This window comes from Boleophthalmus pectinirostris, unplaced genomic scaffold, assembly GCF_026225935.1.
Source record: "Boleophthalmus pectinirostris isolate CB_2022bp ecotype Guang Dong unplaced genomic scaffold, ASM2622593v1 HiC_scaffold_2, whole genome shotgun sequence".
Classification (NCBI taxonomy): domain Eukaryota; kingdom Metazoa; phylum Chordata; class Actinopteri; order Gobiiformes; family Gobiidae; genus Boleophthalmus; species Boleophthalmus pectinirostris.
Genome location: NW_026571152.1, coordinates 11676466 through 11703139, shown reverse-complemented (window position 1 = coordinate 11703139; position 26674 = coordinate 11676466). Strand labels below are relative to the sequence as shown.

At 39.5% G+C, this 26674-nt stretch overlaps 1 protein-coding gene across 2 annotated transcripts; it reads left to right on the top strand.

Annotated features, from left to right (window-relative positions):
* The first annotated feature begins 1685 nt into the window (after positions 1 to 1685).
* On the top strand, positions 1686 to 26576 carry LOC110171930 (sodium-dependent neutral amino acid transporter B(0)AT2-like). Of its 2 annotated transcripts, none has more exons than XM_055155324.1 (12): positions 1686 to 1800; positions 7308 to 7778; positions 12071 to 12228; positions 12793 to 12919; positions 13441 to 13622; positions 18673 to 18783; positions 19023 to 19264; positions 19538 to 19736; positions 20412 to 20604; positions 20814 to 20973; positions 21447 to 21609; positions 22125 to 26576. In XM_055155324.1, the coding sequence occupies exons 2-12, from the start codon at positions 7475 to 7477 to the stop codon at positions 22521 to 22523; spliced, it is 2238 nt and encodes a 745-aa protein (XP_055011299.1). In that variant the 5' UTR covers positions 1686 to 1800; positions 7308 to 7474; the 3' UTR covers positions 22524 to 26576. The 2 variants fall into 2 exon arrangements, with proteins under 2 accessions (XP_055011299.1, XP_055011298.1); XM_055155323.1 differs by lacking the exon at positions 1686 to 1800 and adding an exon at positions 3001 to 3165.
* Positions 26577 to 26674: the final 98 nt, after the last annotated feature.

Below are 26674 nucleotides of genomic sequence, written 5' to 3'. Positions count from 1 at the left end.
AAAATCCCAGACAGGTCCTGGGATAGTGGTCTGAGGGTGTCTTTCATAAGGGCCACACAGGAGATGAGGGGAGAAGGACATTTTAAACAAACAAAGTCTGTTTTTCTGTGTTACAAAATATTTGGCTTCATTTCAAAATCTCATGGATGAAGATTATGATATAATTTTGATATATAGATTTGCATTTGTTGGAAGAGATAAACAAAAAATGTTCATAACCTGTTTCTGCTAGATTCAGTAGTGGTAAACTTTTTCTGTATGGCTGCCCTGGGGTAGACTCACACAAGTAAGGCTGCCAATTTGCATTATCAGCCACTCCGACCACCACCAACACTCAGTCACACCACAATCATACTAGTGATGATAAATTGTCTTGCTTAAAGATGCACTGGTTTGTACTGGTGATCTTGAGTCCAGGGGGTAAACACTCAACCACTGAGCCAATGCGTTAGGACACTTTTAACAATGATGCCGAAGACGTCACTGCATTTGGGTCAAAGGATGGTACTACTTTTAACAAAATTATATTTTTCAAAGTAGTTTTCAAGTCCCATACTTTCACATCTACTTGAGCAATATATATATAGTACAGTGTAATAGTACCCCTACTTGGGTAATATATTGTACAATACTCCTACTTCAGTAAAAAGTATGTTTCCACTTAGATTAGATAAAATTTTGTTGTCATTGCAATTGATATAAATACAAGGTATTCTTCCCACTGTAAGTCTATAAGTGACAAAAGCTTTATGTTGACAATATGAAATGATTTCAACATTTGTATTTATTGCACCACTCCTTCAGGCATGATTTAGTGTGTATCATTTTTGTGTCTAAATACATTTGGTCTCTGTTTTGAGCACCTTGAGTTCAGCAGAGACACAACAGAGGCTCAGATAAGTCCGACTCTCATGTCCTGGTCTTATCTCAATATGGAACTGATACAAGCTCCTCATGACCTTCACTCTATCTACGCAACTCACACTAATATCTGCAACTAGGGTTAGACCAGGACGAGATCAAGACTAGACCAGGAATAGACCAGGACTAGACCAGGACTAAACGAGGATAAGACCAGTACTAAAGGGCTAAACATGAATAAACCAGGACTGAACCAAGTCTATAACAGTACTGAACCACAACTAGACCAGGACTAAAGGGCTAAACCATGACTAAACCAGGACTGAACCTGGTCTAAAACAGGACTGAACCAGTACAAGACCAGGATTAAACCAGGTGTAGACCAGGACTAAAGGGCTCAACCAGGACTAAACCAGGACTGGGTTTCCTCCTACAGTGTTTCTGTTGTTATTACTCAGCTCAGTTTGAAATTCTGGCATCCTTGTTTCAAATATGATTGTGTTTTGCGTCATTGACAAAGACAGTCAGTGTGTCAAAGAACTGGATACAAACACATTCAGAAATAGTCAAATCCTCTAGCTAAGGTAATCTTGACCAACATTTGCTCAAGATCTGGAAATGAGCCCCACTGCACTGAGAGATGGGTCAAATGCATGCTTAACCAAGAGACTCTGAAGTACGGGTCAGGACACAGAGGACACATTTCCCTACTTGGCGTATGCTGTCACAGCTTTGTCATGATGAATTGAAGCTAAAAGTGATGTCTTCATACCTCTTGCATTGGCCTCTGATTGGTGGAGATCTCTTGTGACATGTACAGAGATGTGCCCACATGATCCATGGTCACAGTCTGTTCTTCCTCCTCCTCACTATCAGCTCAAGTCACTAAAGTCATCAAGAATTCAACAGATCAACTCACCAAGAGAGGGTGAAACCAAGGTATTTGACCCTCTCTTCTGCTCCTCTTTTCCACCTGACTCTCTCTCTTTTCTCCGTCTGACCCTCTCCCTTGCTCCCCTATCCCTCTCCTCTGCTCCTCTTCTCCATCTGACCCTCTCCTCTGCTTCTCCTCTCCATCTGACCCTCTCTTCTGCTCCTCTTCTCCATCTGCCCCTCTGCCCCATTTAAACCTAGAATAGTCCTGTCCTAGACCTGATTTAGATGTGGTGGAACTTGGATGGGCAAACATTATCTTGGTTGGTGGTACATGGTGTAAATATTTGAAAACCACTGATTTAGAATTTACTGAAGCAAACACCTCCACACAATGTTTCTTTGAAATGAAACTTTAAATCTACTTTAGTTCTCAGAATTTGCCTCTTCTGATACTGTCTGAAGTTCAAAGCAGTGAACCTCACAAAATAGGATTATAACCTCAGGAATCCAGATGGTCAACTGTCTTTTCAATGAAACCAAAGAAAGTTTATCTGTCTCCTCCTCTCAGTAAGGGGGTTGTGGTGGGTTAGACTCTTGATCTCTCGGGAGTGTGAGTGTGCATATCCTCCCTGTGTTACTGTGGCAGAGCAGTTACTCTGTCTACTTCTCTCAGTAAGGAAGTTGTGAGTTAGAAAGATATTTTTCTCTAGCAAAGTAAATGTTAAGGTTGATGTATTGTTTGTATCTGCAGACTGTTTTGACTCTAATCCACTCAAAGAACAGGGACCCTCTCTATTGTCTGTTCCACATGTCACTTCACGCGGGCGATGACGCACAAACCACTCCGACCTTGAACTAAAACCACAAACTCAAACCTCAAAACTTCAAAGCAAATATTTCTTTTTACCACAAACCTCTCAACGGGAATAGGAATGAATAATTTCCACTTTTCTCACATAACGTTTCCAATAAAATAGTAAAATTAAATCGCGTATAAACCATATAAACAGTAGCACATTGCTCAGGCTCGTTCCGTGTTGCAGTGGAGTAGTGGTCCGTACCAAGTCTAAAACAGGGGTGTACCCGCTCCAAAAGACGACTTTAACCAACGGACACGTATAAAAAAACAAAATACTTTCAATTTACTCCATTTACTACGAGGTATAACGTGTCTGAGTAACGCTTTTGTGTAAAAACGTGGTTTATCGCGAGAATAGTGTGTTGGTTTTGCTTGTCCCTCCCCTCGCCCCCGCTTCTTGCCATAGACTCCGCACTGTCTCTTGTCTCTCGCATCACTCGCCTCCTTCTCACCGGTGTCTGACCACATCCAAGACCGACCCGCCCGTGACAATGCCTGCTCCCTGCATGTGCTCTCACAATTTCATCCCCTGATCCTCGCCATTTGGATATCACGCTTTTTTTGCACAGGTGAGGCTTTAAATACATGTTCCTCTACTTAACATGTTCCAAATGTATGTGGGGATGTTTGAATGAGGCCAGTGCGGGCAGTGGTGGGAGATGATGAAACATTTCGCGGGGATGACACGCACGAGGCGAGGGCGCGTGGGGCTTATCATAAATTAGCTTATAATTAAACATGTTTCAATCATGACGCACTGGGAGATTTGTGGTTTGACCCATTTTACAAAGCCATATTTTATTTTTATCTCAATAGATTAAACGTCAGGTATTTTCAATTATTCACGCCCATACATTCCAGAGCGAAGTATCCACTCCCTTTTCTGACGTTTACCGGCTTTTTGCCGGCCTTTGATCGCGCACAGACGCACCGCTTGGTGCAGTGTTCTGGATTTATCGCCAAATCGCTACCACTGATTATGAAACGTGTCTGGCCTCTCCTCTCCAACCAACCAAGCATCCAACCAGCTAAACTGACCAGGCAAAGGGACTGTTTTATCCGCTAACCCAGTGCGTAGAGGAGCGTTTAAAAAGGCGTCTCCAGAATCAGCGGTGGGATCGTGTATGTCAGTTCGGTTTGAGTGACACGTTTTTCACAGGTGATGCTGCGATGATGGTGCGCTTTCTTCTCCGCTCTTCCTCTGCGCTCAGGGTAGCGATGCGACTTTCGGCTCTTTTATAGGATCCGAATCTTTTGGATCGGCTCATTTCAAAGACCCGTTGAAAAGATTTGCTCTTTTTTATATTAATTTACTGCGAAGTCATTTTATCTACAAACTAATCACAGAAAGAAATTACTAAAGCAAGGGTTAGTTTGAAATGGTTCAAACTGAGTGTGGGAATGTGCACCCTTTGAAATTATACAGAATCAAAATAAAAGGTTAGCCTATAATAATAATAATTAAAAATTTGTCTTTTTTTTTTTTTTGGTTTGGTTGTTCTCACTTGTGTTTCCTATTCTGCTTCTGTGATGATTTTTGCGTTGGCTCAGCATTATTTAGTATAAGTATCAATAAAAACTAGAAAGAAAAAGATTTGGGTCTTTAAAAAAATGTTGTTAAGGAATCGTTTAAAAGAGCCAACTCGTTCATGAACGTCACATCACTAGCTCTGACCATGCGGCGCGCCTGGTTTACTGTCTGCTATTAAACGAGTCGCCTCCAGTGACTCCAAGTGAAATGTGCTCATTGTAATCAAAATGGACACGTCTGCTCGAGTATACCCGCCGTTTTGCTCGGAGGAGGTGAAGTCAGGTGATCCGACAAAAAATGCTCTCAGCAGAGAAATGCACGTTCTGTAGCGACGAAACTGGATCATCTGTGGTCTGAAAACGCGTAACAAAGCTCAAAACGTCCATTTTGTCCATTTTGAATATTAGCTGTACAAGATTAGGATTTTAGATGTTACATAAGAAATGGATTGTTTGAATAGATTGTTAAAATACCAAGCAGAATTAACAAGGCAAATAAAAAATATAGGCCTACTGACATTTATAGAAATAGGTTTGGTTTTCCACTATCGCGGTGTCTAGACTGGAGCCAAGAGCCCCGTGTGGTTTATAAAGGTTACATCAGGACATGGACTGAAAATAAATTATGCATTTTTTTCCCCATTCAAATTATAACCAAATTAAACAAAATAAAACATGTACGTTAGTGGCAGAGTGGTTATCCTGTCACCTCTTCTCAGTAAGGAGGTTGTGGGTTAGACTCCTGATCTCTTAGAATGAGTGTACGTGTCGTAGAAGTGTCAGACACGGCCAAAGTGCCAAAACTATTTCACTTCCTCTACTCTAAAAAGGGCACTTTTTGGAGATGCAATTTATCAAAGGGTTGCATCATATAAAGATCCATTTTCATATGACATCTTATCATTCATATTAGCAGCTAAATATAATATTGTTATAATGCAGAATTTTGTTGTAATACAGTGAGTTTGTAATTCAATAAAAATAAATATCAGATTCAGGTCTGTAGGTCAAAGTCAGGATTCTGAAATGTCCCTGAATATGAAATCTAACTTGTCTTTACACTCAGAGAGTATTGCCTCTGCCTCCTTGGGCCTGTGCAGTTTGTTGTGGAATCTGATCTGCTTTAAATATTTGAGGGATTTCCCTTCAGTGTTTGGGTTCCTATGCAAATCCTCCATCTTCAATAATTCAGGAGAAACATGAGGACAGTCAGGATGCAGCTGATAAGGCTGTGCTCACCAATGAGATCTAGAACGTGATCATTTCACATAGAGCAGGGGCCTATTGGTACTTTGCAGTGACAGAGATGCATTGTAATCAAACTGAAAATGCAAATGTAGCTATGTCTGTGGAAGAATATTCATCAGTTACCATGGTGACACAATGCACACATTAGCAAACGCAGCCTGATAAGTTTTTAGATAGTTTAAACACATTTTCAGGAGCCTGTGATCAATACAAGCATTCATGGTCCTGTATGGGTGTTGTATTTTCAACAAAAAGGTGAGTATGACTAACTGAAAACCTGCTAGCTAATACTAGCTAGCTTGTGACTGTAATTTTATTTAAATGTGTGATTTTTGAAAGATATATCACCACCAACTGAAATATATCATTACCATACCATACCAGCTCGTCAAAGCCTGATCCCATCAGGTCTCAGATGCGAAGCAAGGCCAGGCCTTGTTACTACTTGAATGGGAGCCTGCTGGGAAAATCAGGTGCCACAAGGGGCGTCAGTCACAAAAACTGTTGTTATAACCTTAGGCAAGGCACTTCACCCACATTGCCTAGTATGAAAGTGGTGTGTGCATGCGTGATGGTGGTGGTCAGAGGGGCTGATGATACAGATTGGCAGCCTCTCTTCCATCAGTCCCATGGAGTGAATGAATAATGAGCTGTAAAGTGTCTCTGAGTGTCCAGAAAAGCGTTAAATAAAACTGATGCATTATTATTCATTATTATTTGTTTGGGATTGGCTCCACAAACTTGTCATGTTAATATTATGGTTTAAAGTCCTTTCAACTGACAACATCACATCTTTGGGCTTGAATAATGACACCACTTTCTGAAGCTACAGTAAAAACAATCATTTCACTTGTGGGTATTTGTAAGATGTGGAACTTTTTTGTTTTTGTTTCATGTAGAAAGGCCCAGTATTACAGATATATGAACTATAAACCAGGTCAACAAATCTGTAATCTGACAGTTAAACAACAAAAAATAATCAGCTCTTGTAGGCACTTTGGAGAACTGTATAAAATCACCCTCAAATTTACTCAAGTCAAAGTTATTTGTATTTTAATTGCATTAAATCTAGATTATTTTACAGTGCACATTGTCAAGTGATGTCATGTGAGGGGATCCTGACTTTATCACTACTACTTTCATTAATATTGTGGTTTATATGAGGCCATACAGTTAAAGACTCAACAGATTTCAAAATGTAACTGGATGCATATTATAATACAGTTGGTTCAGTTTAACTCAATTCACAGTTTATGAAAGAGATACCCAAAATGAAAATTCACAAATGTTACACTATTATTTGTTCAATATTGCATCCACAAACTAGCTGTATTGAAGGAACTGTATGTAAAATCTTGATTTTAAATGTTAGAAACCTGACACAGCTGTGTCCCCAGATATAAGGTAAACATGTACAAATCAAGTATAGGTATTACTGATAACAACTGAAAAGCTGATTTATTCTTAACTACAAACCCATTGATAAGATGACCATGCTGTTTATGTTATAATTTTGGTTCTCAAGACGATTATCCAATCAGGAAGCAGAAATCATTTGAGTTTCAATGCTGAAATCCAGTTGGTTTAAAATTAAAATGCCTCTCTCTGATCTGAATGCACATGCAGCCAGTCATGACTCAGTGCTAGTGCAGCCTCTTCAGCTCATTGAGGGAATTCTGGAGGTTCTGAGCTTTCACGTGAGCTATGGCCTGTCCATATACTTTTAGTTTTTTCACAGTAATTGCATCTTTTTGATAGAATTATGAGAAAAATATTTCAGCTTAGTTAATTGAGCTCACATATGATGCATAACAAATATTTTGTAATTTTTTAAAGGAATAATTGATTATTCAAATCAAGTGAACAGCAAAGACCTAAATAGAGAAGATATTAAACTTAATGTCACTTACTATGTCTCCTCTGTGTGTGACAGGTCTGAGGTGAAAATGAGCAAATAAGCCACGCCCTTCTCTCTCCTTTTTCAACAACCTCATTTAAAAAGACTGATTCCATCTCTGCCCTGTCTCTACACTATCCGTTTCACTTCCTGTTTCCTGTGCCCCTCCCACCTTACCTTATTTGGACACGAGCTCCTGCCCAATGCCCAAAAGCAGTAAGTCGGTGAAGAGAGGCGACTTGGACGAAGACGCCACAGAGTCTGCCCGTGATCTTCTCTCCAATGAAGATGGCACCGACGAATCCTTTAAGAAGACCGCGCTGATTGTCAACGGTGATGGGCCAGTGTGCGGGGCCAAGGACGTGGAGGAGGCGGGATCAGATGAGGAGGAGGAGGAGCGTCCAGCCTGGAACAGTAAACTGCAATATATCCTGGCTCAGGTGGGATTCTCCGTGGGGCTTGGGAATGTCTGGAGATTTCCCTATCTCTGCCAGAAGAACGGAGGAGGTGAGAATTTACTATTATGCAGTCTTAAACATGTGAAAAATAGAACAAGTTCATTTTAAGTAGTTTGCAGTGGTCCAAAGTTATTCCTCACTTACCTTATGCATTCAGAGCATTCTAGTTATTCACCATGATGAGTTTATAAGCACTTTTCACAGCGTAGCTTGAGCATCACAGCACTGTTAACAACATGTATCATACTAACATTGCACTTCCTGGTTTGTGGATGATAAAATGCTTTCTTTTTATGTAGACAGTACAGACAGGCCACTGCTTGTACAATATATCTGTTCTGGACAAAACAAAATTTATTTAACTAAAATAAAAAATAAAAAACGGTACAGTCCCTTTAAACGTGACAGCAGTAGCTCGAGGGTTGGAGCGTTCACCCATTAACCCAAAGGTCAACACGTCAATCCTGGCTTCAACCAATTCATATTGTAGTTGTGTCCGCAGGCAAGACACTTCCACCCATGAATGTGCTGAGCATTGGTGGTGGTCAGATGGTCCGAGGGCACAGATTGGCAGCCTTGTTTCCGTTGGCCTGCCATGGCTACAGCTGTGGCTACAGGACTGTCTTAACCACCACCAGTGAAGAGTGAATAATAATGATAATACTGTGGCTTTTCTTCTTCATATTCGAGCCAATTTATGTAATTCCTTCATGAAAAACATACCTGGAGTTCTGTGTTATGCACACACTCAAACTGAAAATATTAGTTAAAGATTAAGCTGATGCTTAAAAATAGCATCAAAAACAATCAAAAACAAATTTAACTTCTTGCTCCATCCTCTGCCTCTTGCTGTGTTCTCCCCTCTATCCCTCTCTCCTCCCCCCTCTCTCTCTTTTATATTTTGTGTGTTTGTCATATTGTTTAGACTCTCTCTAGTCTCTTTCATCACTCTCTCCCTCCTGTTTTGTGTGTGTGCTCCTGATATTGTTTTTACTCAATCTCTCTCTTTGTTTCTTTCTCCCTGTCTCCTGTCTCTCCCACCCCTCTCTCCTTCTCTCTCTTCTCTTTCTCCTCCCCTCCTCTCCCATTCTTTCTCTCCCTCCCTTTTGTCCTCGCTCTCTTTCTCTCCTGTATTGTGTGTACATGTGTGTCCCTGGTATTGTTTTAACTCTCTCAGTCTCTCGTTGTGTTCTATATAATTAGATTAACCCCAGACAGTCCGTGTGTGTGGCAGTGTTTTTATATACATGTGACGACATACAGGCCTGTGTTTGAGACTGTGCAGTAGGGCTGTGCAAAAAAATCAAAAGATTGATCAATCTTGATTTAAACTTTGATCAACCTTGATGATAAGATGAGCACATTTTAATCGACAGGTCTACGGCCAATCCTGTGGCTGTAAAAGCACATGGTACTGACGAGGAGCCACCACTCTCTTGTTCAGGAGAAAGCTCTGAGTTACAGCGCATCTCTTTATGTCTTCTCATGTCTTTGTGTTTCACAAGTTTTGACTTAAATCTAAACAGTCTGACTAAAAGTCTCATCCCTCTGCATCTCTGTGTGTGGTGCCGTCTGGGTTTAAACTCAGGTTAGGCAAGTAGTGACTATGCTTAGGATCAGTCTCCAGAAAATGAACGGATGTCAATGTAATGTACAGAGCCTGTAACCAAACAGTGAAATCCACTTTCATTCACATTGCCTCATAGTCCACCATTTGTCTAATAACTTTTCCTTCTAAAATGGTCACAGTTAGTATTTTTTCATTCTTTTCCCCTATTTTATCCTAACCTAAATAAAAGAGTTAATCAACTATTCCCTGGATTACTCCTGGTTCAGTTATTATACTGATTTAAGTACTGATTTAAAACTGCTTAAGTATAGCCTTGTTTTTTGCTTAGTTCTATTTTAATCAACAACAACATTTTCAGGAACTTGTGATGAATATGAGTGTCCTGACATGGTGGTCCTGATTAGGAGTTTGAGTTACAACAAAAAGATGAAAGTGACTAACTGAAGTCTGTTACTAATGAAAGCTGATAGTAATTTTTAAGTGTGAGAGACTTGTTTAACAGCACAAACCAGCTCCCTGTTGTAGTTTTAACTAATTCAGCTCTTTCTGGTCAAATTGTATTAAAACAGAGCTTAGATTGAAGTCTAACTTCAGTAACAGAACTTCAGAGTGAGCAGTGTCTACAAGCATGGCTGGGATCCTGCACTTGAGGTTTGACCTGGTTTAATTCACTATATTATTAACACCCTATCAACATTACGGTGTTACACATAAGGCAGTAAAAGTAGAGCCCATTAAAGCCCTGTATTTAGAGGCAGGTTCAGACTAGTGGTTTATGCTGGACTCAGTAATCAGAGTCTGACTCATTTAAGCCCTGCCTTCAGTTACTCATCAGGTCTGTAAATACAACTTTAATACTACTACTACTACTTTTGAAGCGTTCATCATGGTCGTAGTGGAACCATGAGGGAATGGGCTGTGTGATGCTGTACTACACAAGTTTGTTTGTAGAGCTATTTAAATTGTGGGAGTAGCTTCCCCACTCATTTTTAGTATGACTTCATTGCACATTTGTGATTATTGATACTTTGTAGCTGATGTCATCAAAATTCCTGGGGGTTGTGATTCGAACTGTAAGCACTGCTCTGTCTGAAGCTCTGTTCCTTTAGTAAAATGTTTAATGTGAGCTCTGTTTTGACACAGTCTAACCAGAAAACTGAACTTAACTGACTTAACTAGAAGTACAAAATGTAATCAGATTTATGCTGTTAGACAAGGCCATCTCAAATAACAATAACATAAACAGGAAGTCAACAGTGATTAATCCTGTAACAGTCATATGTGGATAAGACATGCATGATGGTGATGATATGAAAAAAAAAACATTGATTAATGAGCTCAGTGTATATTTCATACTCATTACTGTTCAAAGATGAATCAAAACATGCCTCAGAAGTAGTGTTTGATTTTGGGGAGTGTGAAAGTGAAACAGGAAATGATTGTAAACACAAGGGCTAGGGGTTAGGGTTAGGTTGCTTTATTCGTACCCGTAGGTAAATTTGCTTTGCAGATTTGAGAAGCAGGTTCCACATTTCTTTCATCCACAAAACACATATAAAAACACAATTACAAAATAAAGTGTTACAGTGCTCCAGTGCAGAATGGTTTGCAAGAGAAATACAGTCGATATTAACTGAAGGGTCGTGTGCAGAGCGTGACTTCTTTGACTTGTTACCTAGCAACCATAATGTAAACAAGGGTCAAAACTTGTCTAAATAGTAATTATTACACTAATGAAGACACCTTTCTTTAGTTAAATGCCTTCCTAGTGCATAAATTATCCCTGAAATTTGGAAGGATGACATTTGTTGATAACATAGGTATTTTTGTAATTTTCTTCTCAACCTTTTCCATTTAACTGATGTAAAACTCTGATAAATATTTACCACAGATACTATAACACCAAGCCAAGTCAGAATTCTAAAAACATGAAACTATAGACCTATTGTTACTGTTACTGAGTGTGATCCTGTGAATATCCAGTGGGCATTATTAAAACAAAGACAATTTATGTGAGCTTGATCATGAGTTTAGAGCTGCTGTTTATTTAAAAAAAAAAGTTTCTCGAAGCAATATAAAAGCAATAGCTAAACCACTTACAAAACACAGAGTTTTCTGAAATGTTTTGCATATATATGTTTTCAAATTCAGAGACAGCAATCGGAACCTTAAACTAATCTAAGAATCCCATGAATTTCAGAACATGTTTGTAGAGGTCCAATATGCAGGGGTAGCATCTTAATAACACATCATCACATCATGTAGACAAAGGGAGGGCACCTGACACTTGTGTGTGTGTGTGTATTTGTGGTTTCACATCAGATTTTCCTGGAAGTGAAAGTGCCTCTTCATGACTTACACTTGTAGTGAGTTTGTGCTGATGATATTTGTGTTTTTTTTTTACTTCTATTCATTTTTAATTATCAAGTAAAGTTAAAGGTGTATTCTGTAACTTTTCTGGTGAGGGGTCTGCCACTTGCTTGTCTTTATAGAAGTGTTATTACTGAGCTGTAAATGTTCCACAATATGGCATTGAGGTTATCTATCTTGTATTTATTCAGTTACAGATGAGTTTTATTGTGGAATTACCTTGAAAAACATGAATTTGAACAGTGAGAGGGCTTGCCTATAATTTGGCCTGGTTGTCTCCATGGATAGATACATTTAATGCCATACAGTGGAACGATCAAGCCAAACAAAAACGTTCCTTACCTGATCCTTCTGGTAGTATCGTTTTGGCTCATGAGTTTATACATCTCTCTGTACTGTAGGAGCGTACCTGGTCCCGTACCTGATCCTGCTCATCCTCATTGGGATCCCTCTTTTCTTCCTGGAGCTCGCTGTGGGGCAGAGGATTCGCCGTGGCAGCATCGGCGTCTGGAACTACATCAGCCCCAGACTAGGAGGCATTGGCTTTGCCAGCTGTGTGGTAAGTACACAGATAAATTAATACTACTACTACTACTACAGCTGTGTGGTAAGTACACAGATAAATTAATTCTACTACGACTACAGCTGTAATAGTAGCAGTAGTGTTAACTTATCTGTATGGTAAATACACAGATAAGTTAATACTACTACGGCTGTGTGGTAAGTACACAGATAAGTTAATTCTACTACCACAGCTGTGTGGTAAGTACACAGATAATTTCTGTCACTGCCACTGCTACTGCTCAGAAGATAAGCGGGCCAGGCCTGGTTGGATGGGAGGCTGCTGGAATATGAGGTGCCATAGTGGGACAGCAGTGACTCTAGTGCAAACTGTTGTGATGTCCTTAGGCAAAATACTTCACACACATTTCTAAGTGTGAATGTAGTCTGTTGGTGTTGGTAATATGGCCATTGGTGCATACTGGCAGCCTCGTCTCTGTCAGTCCGTCCCAGGGCAGCTATGGCTACAATAGTATCTGAGTGTGGAGTGAATTAATAATGCACTGTGTAGTGCTTTGACCTGTCCTTCACCTGTCAGCTTCACCTGTCTGTCTTTCCTCAGGTGTGCTTCTTTGTGGCGTTGTACTACAACGTGATCATTGGCTGGAGCCTGTTCTACTTCTCTCAGTCGTTCCAGCAGCCTCTGCCCTGGCATGAGTGTCCTCTGGTCAAGAACAAGACCTACACCTGTGAGTATTAAAACAAATCTACACCAGTGTGAGTGTTACACAGGACATAGAACTGAATCTACACCTGAGAGTATGTAGCACTACACTTACAAGTGTTAATACAAGATCTACACCATACAGAAGAGTACCTCTACCTGTGAGTTTATCATACCGCATCTGCGAGTGTTAAAACAAATCTACACCAGTGTCTGAAGAGACACTACAGTCTGTGTTCGAGATGCTCTGGCCATTAGCCATAGCATTAGCTTCATGAGGCAAACAGCTGCAACTTTACTTGTCCTTCTTTAGAATACAGTATGGTATTGGTTCTGTGAATTGGTTTGAATACCAGCTGCTGCAAAATGTGCTTTATCAGAGTGTTTGCCGATACCTGCATTGGTTTCGGAACAAAACTAATCTTTTGAAATTTCATAGACCAATTTAACATAAGTAACATAAGTAAACTGATACAATAATCCCCCTTTCCCCCCTCTCCCTTCTTGCCTCCCCTCTCTTTCATCCCCCTTTATCTCTCTCCTCAGATGTGGTCCCTGAATGTGATAAGAGTTCGGCCACCACATATTACTGGTACCGCGAGGCTCTGGACATCTCCGACAGTATTTCAGAGAGCGGAGGTCTCAACTGGAAGATGACCCTGTGTCTGCTGGCTGCATGGACCATGGTCTGCCTGGCCATGATCAAGGGCATACAGTCCTCCGGGAAGGTACTAGAATCACACAAAATTTTTCTGTCTAGTAGAACATACAGTCCTTGGCGAAGGTACTAAGTCAGACTAATGTACTGACCATCAATCAGGGGTCACCAAACTTTTTTCTCTGGGAGCCACATTATCATTCCTGACTGTGATGAGGGGCCGGGGTCGGGTCAGCTGTATAACAGAATTGATTTACCCTGACGACGCAGATTATATTAATTGAAAACCGACATATATATATATATATCAGATAAACTGCACTGTCCTTACACTTTCATTGTTGTTGAAAACTCGGCACTCCCTGTCAACTTTTCGTACTTTAACACAAGCCATTTTGCTGTCTTTAACTGCACTACAGTACTCTGTCTGTTTGATCTCGAACTTGTCAGGTGATGAAAAGTCGGCAGCAAATGTAAATACATCGTATAATTATTTAAATATAATACATCGTATAATTATTTAAATATAAGACATTGGATAATTATTTAAATATAAATACTTCGAAGGGGCATGGAGGGCCGGAGTCAGCCCACTGGCCTTAGTTTGATGACCCCTGCCATAAAGCATACTGTCCTCCGGGAAGGTACTACAATCACACAATATTATACTGTTTATAAAACACACAGTCCTCTGCGAAAGCTACTGAAAATATACTACTGTAATGTCTCCTCTGGGAAGGTACTAGAATGACACTAATGAACTTAAAAAACATCTATAGAACATACAGTTCTCCAGACTACTAAAATATACAGTAGGCCTCCTATACAACATAGTCCTCTGGGAAGGTACTAAATACAACTGTAATGACAATACCATGGAATATCCAGGCCTCCAGAAAGGTACTAAACTAGGGTGACCAGAATTTCAAAATCAAGAACAGGGACACTCTCAGTTTGGGGTGGTTGGTAATAATAAAATTGTGAAACGAGTGCGTTTTCACAATTGTTCATTGTTTCACAAAAAACACAAAATGGACAAGACATCTCCAGGAGCCTGTGATTAATACAAGCACTCATGGTCCTGTTTAGGTGTTTGATGTTCAAGAAAAAGGGACTTGTTTAAACGAATAAATCAGCTCACCTTTGTAGTTCCAACCAAGTTACCCCTTTCTGGTCAGATTGTGCCAAAATAAAATAAAGTCTAACTTGAGTAACAAAGCTTCTAACAGCTGTGGCTTTCAGTTAGCATCACACCCCCAGAGAATATTGATGACATCTGCTGCAAAGTATCAATAGAACATCTAGTCCACCAGAAAGGAACTAACTATGTACTGACTATACCATCTAAAGAACACCATATAGGCCAACTTCAGAAAGGTAGCTTTTTTCATCTTGCATTGTTATACCCTCTAGAATAGTGTGCTGAAGGAGAGGTGATGGCAATAATCTGAAAAGCTTCATTGTTATTGCGAACAAAATAGTGGCCCTACCTCTTTGTCAATGCCCAATCTCATTTGATTGAGGCTGGGCCTGGTTAGTACTTGGGGTCTCTTTGGGCAAGGCACTTCACCGACATTGCCTAGTATGAATGTGCGGTGTTTGAGAGTGTAGGTAGTAGTGGGAGGGGCAAATGGTGCAAATTGTGGAGTGAATGATCTCAGTAGAAATTGGATTTGTACACTCTTGACCCAGTCCTTGGAAATGTAGGTTTTCCTCGGTTCAGTTTATAGGGTCAGATTTTATGAATGAAGATTATGATCAATGAAAAAGTGGATTTAAGTGGATTTGGAGTAAGCCGAGATCAGAGGAGGGATCAACGAAAATCAAAGAAATTCACAGAATTGTAACGGAGGCCATTTTGTGGAATTATCTTCAACTGGAGCCTGATCTCTGACCTTTGCTGATGAACTGTTAAACTCGCCGTTGTAGAGTTACACAGGATATAAAGAGGAAGTGCACCAGGATTACCTGAGAAGAACCTAACCTTTAGCCGCTATGCTAATCCGCTCAGGTGCTAGTCACGCTACTGTCAGCGCTGATGCTAAGCTAAAGTCACATGAGTTTCATATTAGAGGCTTAAACTGTGTCCAGTCCTGTGTAATAAGTGTGGACAAGCTATTCACACTTAAAGGTGCACTTTGTGACTTAAACTGGAAGGAAATAAGGTTGTCAAATGTATTGAAAATGAGATGCTAAATCAATACTAAAACTAGCATCAAAACTGGATACTCATTTGAGCAGGTATCCATACTAAAAAGTCACATTCACAGGTAGGGGTGTGCAGAAATATAGATATATCGTATCATTTAATACAATTATTTTGTTACAACACTACAGTGGTATTGCTTGTTTAGAGGAAAAAAACTCATTTATGCAACACATGTGACATTTTCACTGTTTTGATGATTAAAATGGGTGTGTCTCATATCAACTTTGTACAAGAAGTGGTTTAACAAAGACTTTTAGTATCACAGCCATCATTTAGCCTTTATTTTTTATTGAACCGTATCAAATCGATTTGAAATATATCGTATCGAACTGAAAGCTCACTGTATCGAGATATGGGTCGTATCATGGCCTATGTATTGAGGTATGTATGGTATCGGCAACTTCTTAATGATGATGACTATTCACAGGACAGAAATGTACTTTTCCTGAATAGTTTTAGAACGAGCTTGAGCTATATCAGAACAAGTATAAGAGCACACAGACTGGTATACGCCCATGAACCACTATGGAACCAACCTGGACCACCGACAGATTACACAGATATAAGGCCACGTGGCCTATGATTTAATGCTGAAAAACACATTCTATTGTCTAAAGAAAGAGTATTTTTATCAGTTTATTGTGGTTTTGGAATCATGATTGTATGATCTATTCCTTATTATCGGAACCAAGTTTGAAATGTTTGTATTGTAGCAACAAATATAGACAGGTTAGAATCAGTCCTTGATCAATCAGGGACAGATGACAGGAGCAGACGACAGGAGCAGACGGCAGGAGCAGATGACAGGAGCATAAACCAGGCCAGAGCTGGACACAGAGATAAGAGGGACAAAGGGAGGATAAAACTGTCAGGATCAAATGTAATAGAACAGGACCAGATCTACACCAGGACTTAACTGGGATCAAACCAGGACAAATGTCAATGTCCCTTAATTCAACTTACCACAATTAAAGGCCCTGTATGCTGTGTACCATCTGTATCTAATTATGAAGCGTTTTGTTGTATAATCAGGAAGCGCGTGTTAGCATACTACATTGCGGTGAATAATAAGGATGTCTTGAATACATAAAGTAAGTGGGGAATAACATTGGACCACTGCAAAAAAAAAAAGTTCCATGTTTTTTACAGAGCTTTCATTCAGAAAATGAAAATCTATTTCTTTTACACCGCTTATATCTTCTCTTTAGCATGGTCTGGACACATCCCCCAGAATCCTTTTGGTTTTTGTAGTTTTTCCCCTCTGCTTCGGCTGGGGCCCCTCTGGCTTTGAACTGTCCACAAAAGAATACTAATGCTCCTTTTAGACCTACTCTTTCAGTCTGGACTAAACCCGGTCCAAACCTGGACTCGTGGGTGGGCGGTCCGGACCCTTCTCCATGGCAACTCCCGCCCTTTTCGGCTTGGCTCCGATTGTGAAAAGTGTGGCGCTAAGAAAAGACAGGCGACAGATGCGGAGAAGAATAAAGGCTAACCACTCTGCCACAGTAACACAGGAAGGACTCAGTCTGCTCAGAGAGATCAGCAGTCAAACCAACAACCTCCGTTTTGAGATGACTCAGTCCTTTCTCTTTAATGCTGGTTAAAGTGATCTATAATCCAGGTTTCAGTGGGTCAGACTTGAGTCATGTCTGTTCCTCCTGTCCTGTTATTATGTTATGGTGCAGAGGTGTGGAGTATTCACACAGGAAGATTTAACTGTAAAGTGCTGTCTTTTTCAGTACACACATGGGCTGTGCCACAAAATGATGCAATTTAGATGAATGGGTCTGAGACACTGCAACTATGATTCAACTTAATCTGCATTTTATTCAGATTTAGGGTTGGGTGATATGGCAGGCAAAAATATGATTTCTTTCTTCAAACTGAGCAATCTGAAATATTCTAATAAAAACAATATTCATTTCCTGAGCTTATACACACTTTTATTCATTACCATTTTACACAAAAATAGCCCAAAATCTAGCTGATAGGAAGTGAGCATGGGCACGATTTGGCTCCAATTCAATTTCTATTGAAAATTTGTCTTGAAAAACCTCTCCTTGTAACTGCTGCTGTCAGACTCATCATTCTGACCATTAAAGTTCATATTAACCCGCTCTACATCCTGGATTTTATTTCACTGTTCTATCTCTAAATGAAGACATGAACATTAATAACAGACCAGACATCAGGTGCCTTCATTCAGTGAGGGTGCTCTAGCCAGCATTAGAAAGTTTTCTGGAATTCCAAAATATGGAACTCTCCAGATTAGCAGCTATAACTCCTGCAGACTTCATTTGGCTAGAACCGAATGCTACAAGTGAAGTCACACTTACTTAGTCCACGTTATGTACAGTCTATGACCTCTCCTTTGAAAGACCCAAGCTTATCATTGATTATTAGAAATGATTGGCTTAAGGAAAATGTTATTACAGCCCTATTCAGAATAATGATTTGTAACTAATCAACATTTAAAATAATTGTTGACTATTTGAATAATAGTTTTTAAGTACAGTAAAAATAAATGTTTGACTGGTCAAATACAAGAATCAGAAAACCCACTGACACTGGGAGAACATGCAAACTCTATGCATAAAGGCCTTACCTGGGAGTAGAACCTGCGACCCTCTTGCTGCAAGGCAAGTTTATTTGTATAGCACAATTCGTACACAAAGTAATTCAAAGTGCTTTACAGAATAAGAAATACATTAAAATCATAATAAAAACAAATCAAGACATGAATAATCATAAAGATAAAAAAAAAAAAAAAAAAAGCGAGAGACCTAAATTAGAGAGAAGAGTGTGGAATGAAAACCTTTCAGTTATATGCACAGTCAAACAGAAATGTTTGAATCTAACCCGGGACCCTCTTACTGCGAGGTGAGAGTGGTAATTTCATGTGTTTTTTCAGGTGATGTACTTCAGCTCCCTGTTCCCGTATGTGGTCCTGATCTGTTTCCTGGTCCGGGCTCTTCTTCTCAAAGGATCTGTGGATGGGATCAAGCACATGTTTACTCCACAGGTACTAAACCAGGACTAACCCAGAACTAAACCAGGTCTAAACTGTCTGTGGTTGCCATGGTCGTGGTTGACTGGTCTTTGTGGCCGACTGGCTGGTACACTGAGCAATTTTTAAACTTTAAAAAATATTTATGTTACATTTTTCAGCCCTTCTATTATTATGGTATTTTATTGCTCAACAAGCTTAAGCCCCTCTGGGACAACTGATTGATTGAAAACTCTGAACTTTTCTCTCCTCAGATAGACATCATGGCGGACCCTAAGGTGTGGAGGGAGGCAGCAACTCAGGTTTTCTTCGCTCTGGGATTGGGATTCGGAGGTGTCATTGCGTTTTCTAGCTATAACAAACGAGACAATAACTGTCACTTCGATGCCGTGCTTGTCTCTTTCATAAACTTCTTCACTTCTGTTCTGGCCACGCTGGTCGTCTTCGCTGTGCTGGGATTCAAGGCCAACATCATGAACGATAAATGTGTCGCCATGTGAGTAAAACAACTGAAATCTACACAGATCAACAACAGCACATTTTCACACAATACCATGAATGAGAAGTGTGTAATATAATCACTTAGTTCTTAAGCAAATTTGTATAGGCTCTGATTTTGATATCAGACAAATTCTAAAAGACAGAATATCTCCAATACTGATATTAGCACCAATAAATCCTTTAGATGGAGCATACCAAAAATACTAATTGACATGTGAGCAATTAATTTGATCCAATTGTTTGTTAAACATTTGTCATGTTGTTGCAGAAACACAAACCGCGTTGTGTCCCTCCTGGGCACCCGTATCGAGGCCAGTCTGATCCCTCATCACATAAACCTGTCAGCTCCAGAGACTGTCACTGCAGAGGACTACCACCAAATAATCTCTGTTATCAGAGCTGTGCAGGAGGATGACTTCAGCAAACTGGGACTGGAGACCTGCAGCATCGAGAAGGAGCTCAATCAGGTACAACTAATATACACACACAAATATACACACACATACATCAAGAAAAAATAGAAAGTGAGCATGGGAGCATTTTGGCTCCATCCATTAGCTCCAATTCACTTTCTGTAGAAAAAAACATTCCCCTTCTCTCTCTGTGGTTTTCATTTCACTATTTTCTACCTAAATCAAGACCTTAAGAACCATAGACTGTATATGAATGGGCATAGCTAACTCACTAGCTGCCGTTTTCCAAACAGGAAGTTCGAATGTGGGCTTTTCAGGCTCCTTCTGACCCTGGTTTCCATTGACTTACTTTGGAATACTGCTGCCCCTCTCTCTGTAACTGCTGCTGTGAGCCTCAGCATTTTTGTCTTAAAATGTTTGTATTAATCCGCTCTACATGATCCTGATGGGTTTTTTTTCTTGCTATTTTGTTTGTCAGAAAACACTCGTTTAGTTCACTTTTTTATACAGTTTATGTCAATAACAGACAAATCAGGTGCCCTCTTTCCCAGAGTCCCTCTAGTGTTAGCAACATGTTTGATTGACAGCATTGCTAAGTGCCCGCCCCCTGCCAGACAGCAGTGTAGTCAGAATGCCTCGCTCTCTCTCCTCTGTTTAACCCTTTTCTCTCACTTCTTCTCTCTCCTCTTCTCTCCCGTCTCCTCTCTCCTCCCTCTCTTCTCTCCTCAGACTGTTCAGGGCACAGGTCTGGCCTTTATTGCCTTCACAGAGGCCATGACACACTTCCCGGCCTCTCCGTTTTGGTCCGTCATGTTTTTCCTGATGCTGGTGAACCTGGGGCTCGGAAGCATGTTCGGAACCATTGAGGGAATTCTCACTCCGCTCATCGACACCTTCAAAGTCCGGAAGGAGCTGCTCACAGGTACTGAACTGGGTCTGAACCAGGACTGAACAAGAACTAAACCGGGACTGAACCAGGACTGAGTTGGGACTGAACTAGGACTAAACTGGGACTAGACGTTGGACTACATTTATTGATCTTTCACTCTCCCGCTCTCTGTTTTCCTCTCTCTCTCTCTCTCTCTCATACTAGTATATATGTTGTTAAAAATTTCTTCTCTGTCTCTACAGTGGGTTGCTGTGTCCTAGCCTTTTCCATCGGACTTATGTTTGTTCAGAGATCAGGGAACTACTTTGTGGCCATGTTTGACGACTACTCTGCCACTCTGCCCCTGCTCATCGTGGTGATCCTGGAGAATGTAGCTGTGGCTTGGGTCTATGGCATCGACAAGTGAGACACACTTCAGTAGCATCTACTGTTCCTAGTTTTTGTCAGTTTTGTTTAAACTAGTTAAATTTGCAGCTGTCTGCTAAAAAACAACTAAATCTAAATTTGTGCTGCCTTCAGTGGCCTCTGCAATTTCAAGTACTACATGACATCAGCCTGGTGTTTCTGATAACAAGATTACCTGGCTGCAGGGATGGAGTTTAAAGTATTTAACCAATCACACTATTCCTTATATACCTTCTTACCTTGCCCCTCCTCTCCCCTTCTCCCCCTCACACTCCCCTTTAGTCCATCTCTCTCAACTCTATTTGAAATGTACCTGTAGGTGGAGTTTAGGTGTTTAGTCCCCACTCTAATATTGTTTTTGTACAGGCTCTCTAAGGACCTGAAGATTTAATATCATGTGTTATTTAGTTTTTGTGTTTAGGTTTTTCGAGGACCTGTAGATCTAATATTTTGTGTGCTTTTGTGTTTAGGTTTTTTGAGGACCTTCGGGACATGTTGGGATTCTCTCCGTTTAGGTTCTACTATTACATGTGGAAGTTCATCACTCCGATCCTGCTCCTGCTTCTGCTTGGATCCAGCTTCATCCAATTGGTCATGACTCCTCCCAGCTACAGTGCCTGGAACCAGGAGCAGGTGAGAGAGGGGCAGAGAGAGGGGCAGAGAGAGGGGCGATAGGTGAGGCAGGAGCAGCGACAGGAGCAGGGGAAAGAGGGGCAAAGATGGGGGGAGACAAGGGAGAGGCAGGAGAAGGGGAGGGAGTCATAAATAATTTCTCCAGAAAATTGACAAAATTTTAGGCTCTTATTGTTTTTTTTTTTTTTTTTTTTGTTTTTTATTTTAAATTATATATATATATATATATATATATATATATATATATATATATATATATATATATATATATATAACATACACACGTTTCAAGTTTAGGTATGCATTAAATTAAGTGCTTTTTAGTTGATTGGGAGCACTATTAATGAATCCAAACCCAAATTAAGTCATTTCTGAATCAATATGGCCAATTCCAATAAACATAATATAAATAATAATGATCTACATGTGTAACAAATTTATTTATTTTTCTTAAAAATAAATAAATTTCCCTCTATTCTTACTCTCTTTCTCTCCCCCACCCTTTCTCTCTTTAGGCGGCGGAACAGAAGTTGGGTTTTCCCGTGTGGGGCATCATAGTGTGCATCTCTCTGGTCGTCATGGCGATCCTTCCCGTTCCTGTGGTGTTCGGACTCCGCTTCTGTAACATCATCGACGACAGTCCTGGCGGGTTGTCATCCGTATCCTACAAAAAAGGACGGATGATCGCGGAGACACCACAGACCGAAGACGCGGATGACGCTAGCCTCATCCATGGCAAAAGTCCCAGCCAGGAGCCGTCCCCCATGCCCGGAATCTACCGCAAACACGCCGCTAACGCTAACAATGCTAACGGAACAGCAGCGCCCCCGGTGGTCGACACAGCTCCCAACGGACGCTACGGCATCGGTTACCTGATGGCGGAGATGCCCGACATGCCCGAGTCAGACTTGTAGACGTAAAAACGAAAATAAATTTAAAAAAAGGCAAAATTGTGTACAAATTTCAGCGTTTGTAAAGTGTCTGTAGATATCCTGCTTCGTCGACGTGGAACTTAAGGCGTTTTTTAAGTTTAAACTGAGATAATGTAAGAAATGAAATTATAAAATGTCAAAATGTCTTAAAAACCCAAAATCACCTCTACATCTGCGGCTAGCTCCAGTTAGCAATAAAAAGTTACGGTAGCTTCGGAAAATGGACCAATGGACTGTGAGACATAGTAGTTTTGCTTTAGTCCATCAAACTGGCACTAAACATGATCTGATTTTTCTTTTACGAGTTTAATGTCCAAGTCTTAAAGGCAATGAAGGTGAAATGGGGGAAACAGGGATTTGAACCTGCAACTCTCTGGTTATTAGATGATCTCCTGAGCCTCTACCAAAACATACTTCCAGCTCTATCTCCAACTAATGTGAGCACTGAAAAAAGTAGATCAACTTATGGAATGGTCAAAAGAAGCGAGCAAACTTAAAATAAGTGTACATTTCAAATTTGAAATCATGAAGCCAAATGTTTGGCCAATCAAAATGTATTGTTAGTTAAATGTACTCCAAGATCTTCCTTCCTTTGTTACATCAAAATGACTGAAAAATGTATTTAGCAAAGCAATGCTAGAGTTCATTTGCTATACACCACCAGTTAAAAGTTTGGACACACTTCTTAATTTTTTCTTCTTTATTTCCATGATTATTTGCACTGTAAATGCTCACTGAAGGCCTCAGTACTAAGAATCACACATATGTAATGTAGTAAACAAAACATAAACAATATGAACCTCACAATACCTCAAAACTTAAAATGTTTTTATCCACCCTTTGCTTTGAACCCTGCTTTGCATTTCTTGACCCTGATAAGACACAGAAGTGAAAACCATTTCAGGAGACTTACCCAAGAAGCTCTTTAAGAGAAGGCCAAGGGTTTGCAATACTGTTGACAAAGCAAAGGGTGGCTGCTTTTTGGATATTGAATATAAAATTTAAAAACTATTTAGTTGAGTTATTTAACTTTTTTTTTTCTTTGTCCAAACTTTTGACTGGTAGTGTGTATATATTCTTTAGAACCACATGTTAACTCAATTGTGATTTGATTATTGCACTAACTTCTTATAGAAAGATTGACAAAATCAAATTGAAAATGACAGCATACATTTTTGTGTGCACAGAAAGACAATCTGTTTTGGTGATACTAATATGACACCACATTGAAACCACAAAAATATGCACTTAAATAGTTTGGCCCCTGGTAAAATCTAGTATAATTTTTGTTTTGAAATTAAAAATTTTAAAAGTTTTGAAAATGAAAGTTAAATCATGTTGATAACCAATTGGTGTAGAAGATTCTATTCAAGCATAGCGCCCCCGGCATTTCAATAATAGGACACATTTGGTCATGTTGTAGAGTTCTAGTTGTACACCAAGAAACCTGTAACATTAACATTGCTATTTAAAATGTTCTGTTTTTTTTTTAGTTGTAATTTGAAATTTCCAATTGTGTACCAAAGTTTGTCCGAAAACATTTCTTATGAGAATAATTTACGATAAATTGTAAAGTTTAAAGGTCTAGAGGTGACTTTGGGTGGTACTGAGTTCAAGTCCTGCTGAAAATGGTATTTTTGTAGCGGCTCCTCTGATTGGCTGTTACCGTTTGGCTCCTCTGATTGGCTGTTACGGTTCGGCTCCTGTGATTGGCCGTGGCGGTACGGCTCCTCTGATTACAGTTCATTCTTCTGGTCACAGTGTTGGGAAGTAAAAACCATGTACCAAAAATACATATTCAGAATACTTCCACTTTCATTTAGGTGTTATTCAAAACACAATTACTTTCCTAAAATCAGTTATTTGATGCAAGTTAAATATACACTATGTAACTTTTCTAATGGAGGTTCAGCCATCTGCTTGTTACCATGGAGATGTTAATGCTTTGCCTGGAATGTTCTAAAGTTTGTTATTTATCTAGCATGTATGCAATTACAAAATGTTACATAGTGTATCTTTAAGCTTCAGATGGCACAGTATTAGTGAGGAAAAAAAAGAGACAAACAGCTGTACATTACATCTGAAGGAGCGGTGCAAGAATCACAAATGTTCAAATCATTTCTTATTGTCACATAAAGCTTTTCTTACTTTAGTCTTCCTCACAGTGGGAAGAGCAACCACAACTTTTACTCAAATGTACTCAAGAGTACTGTTACACTGTACAATATATAACTCAAGTTAGAGTACTATTACACTGTACAATATATTACTCGAGTAAGAGTAAAAGTATGCAGCGTTCTTAAAAAATGTTACTGTTGTAAATGTTACTAAGTACTATCAACCTTTGTTTTAAACCCAGGTTGCATTTTTTTACTCTGTATTCTGATTGGACATTGTACATTTTAAAGCTGGTATTGAGTATTCTGTAATGAAATACATTTTGGAGGTATTCTTCCCAACACTGATCTGGCCTCAGTGAAGCAGTATAAACAAGTCTCCTGGACGTTTGATACTTGAAAATGTGCACTGCTTTTTTCTTATTTTAAAGATTCTAATGATAAAAAAAAAAAAAAACACAAAAAAAACAATAACTCTGATATTTCAGTAAACACAAATCAGCCATAACATTAGGAGGACAGACAGCAGCCTATGGTCAGGCTCTAACCTGGTTTAGTCTTGGTTTAGTCCTTGTTTAAATCAGGTTTAGTTCTACTAGACTTGTTTTTCTCCTGAGCTAGCTACACATGTTGTATTCCTAGTTTTGAGTGAGACCTGGTTTTAGTCCGAGAGTAAACTTGGTTTAGACTTGGTTCAGTCCAGGCTGAGTGAAATCAGGTTGAGTCCTGGTTTAGACCCTGGTGAAACCTGGTTTAGTTCTGCCAAGGTGTGTTCTTAGTTCTGATTTAGTCCTGGTGTAATCCTGTACCTGGTTTCGGACTATGTATTAGAAATATTATGTCCGATTTGTGTACTGTTAAATATCTCACAGTATTTCACATTTTTCCCAAACAGAAAAAGCAAATCCTGATGAAGTCTACTGTTTTCATGAGCGATACTTGAATCTGTAACACAGAGCACCTTTAATGTGACTTATGCAGTAAACAGACACACGCACACATAAACCTGATGGTTAGCATGACATGAATTTAGTTTCAATCTTGATTTGAGTCATTTTGACACATGTAACCTTTCACATAATTGTTTTTAATTCTGACCAGTGCTGAAAGAAAAATTGGTTTAAAATAAGAGGAGGAAATCTGTTGAAACAAGTTAAAGCCACAGTATGCAACTTTTTAGCTGAAAAAAAAAAAAAAAATAATAATAATAAAAATAAATAATAATAATAACAATAAAAAATAAAAAAAATAATCGGAATTGCTCAAATCAAAATTGTAAATTCAAGTGTTTAACCCCTTTCACTTCTATTGTATCATTTTGTGTTTCTTCGAATGTTGTCCAGGTGGTTAACTCTGCAAGCCCCTATTTGAAACAATGTGCCTAAGTCATTCTAAGTGTGTGGGGAAAATGAAGGTTTATTTAAAGATTTCTGTATGGTTTAGACCTGTTTCAGACCTGGTTTAGATCTGATCTGGTTTAGACCCAGTTTAGTCCTGGTTTAAGCCTGGTTTAGTCCTGGTTTAGACCTAGTTTAGTCCTGGTTTAGTCCTGGTTCAGATCTGGTTCAAACCGGGTTTAGACCAGATTTAGTCCAGGTTCAGATCTAGTTTAGACCTGGTTCAGTCCTGGTTTAGATTTGGTGTAGACCTTATTTAGCCCTGGTTTAGGACCAAATCATTCTAAGTGTGTGGGGAAAATGAAGGCTGCTTATTTAAAGTGTTGTGTAAATGTAACATAAAATCACTGGTGTTTTTAAGATTTGGGGAAATAATTTTCATTTGAATAGCTTTTCTTGTTTTGTACTAACATGCTCAAGTCTGTCTGTAAATTTTTTATTTTTTTTTTCTTCAAATGGCTTAAACGCAGTGTCGCCTTTTTCTTTTCTCAAATTAAAGATCAAATTCTGGTCCTCAACAAGATTTTCTGTGTGGTTTGTGGATACCTTGTTTAGATGTCCTGCAGTCTTGATTTAGTCGTCTCTGTCAAATATATAAATGACCCAACCAAAACAATGA

Excerpts from the sequence above, each read along its gene's own strand:
- LOC110171930 (XM_055155324.1), top strand. The coding sequence starts at position 7,475 with ATGCCCAAAAGCAGTAAGTCGGTGAAGAGAGGCGACTTGGACGAAGAC. Across the intron at positions 20,605-20,813 it reads CCGGAAGGAGCTGCTCACAG|TGGGTTGCTGTGTCCTAGCC; the intron begins GTACTGAACTGG and ends CTGTCTCTACAG. Across the intron at positions 21,610-22,124 it reads GTGCCTGGAACCAGGAGCAG|GCGGCGGAACAGAAGTTGGG; the intron begins GTGAGAGAGGGG and ends TTCTCTCTTTAG.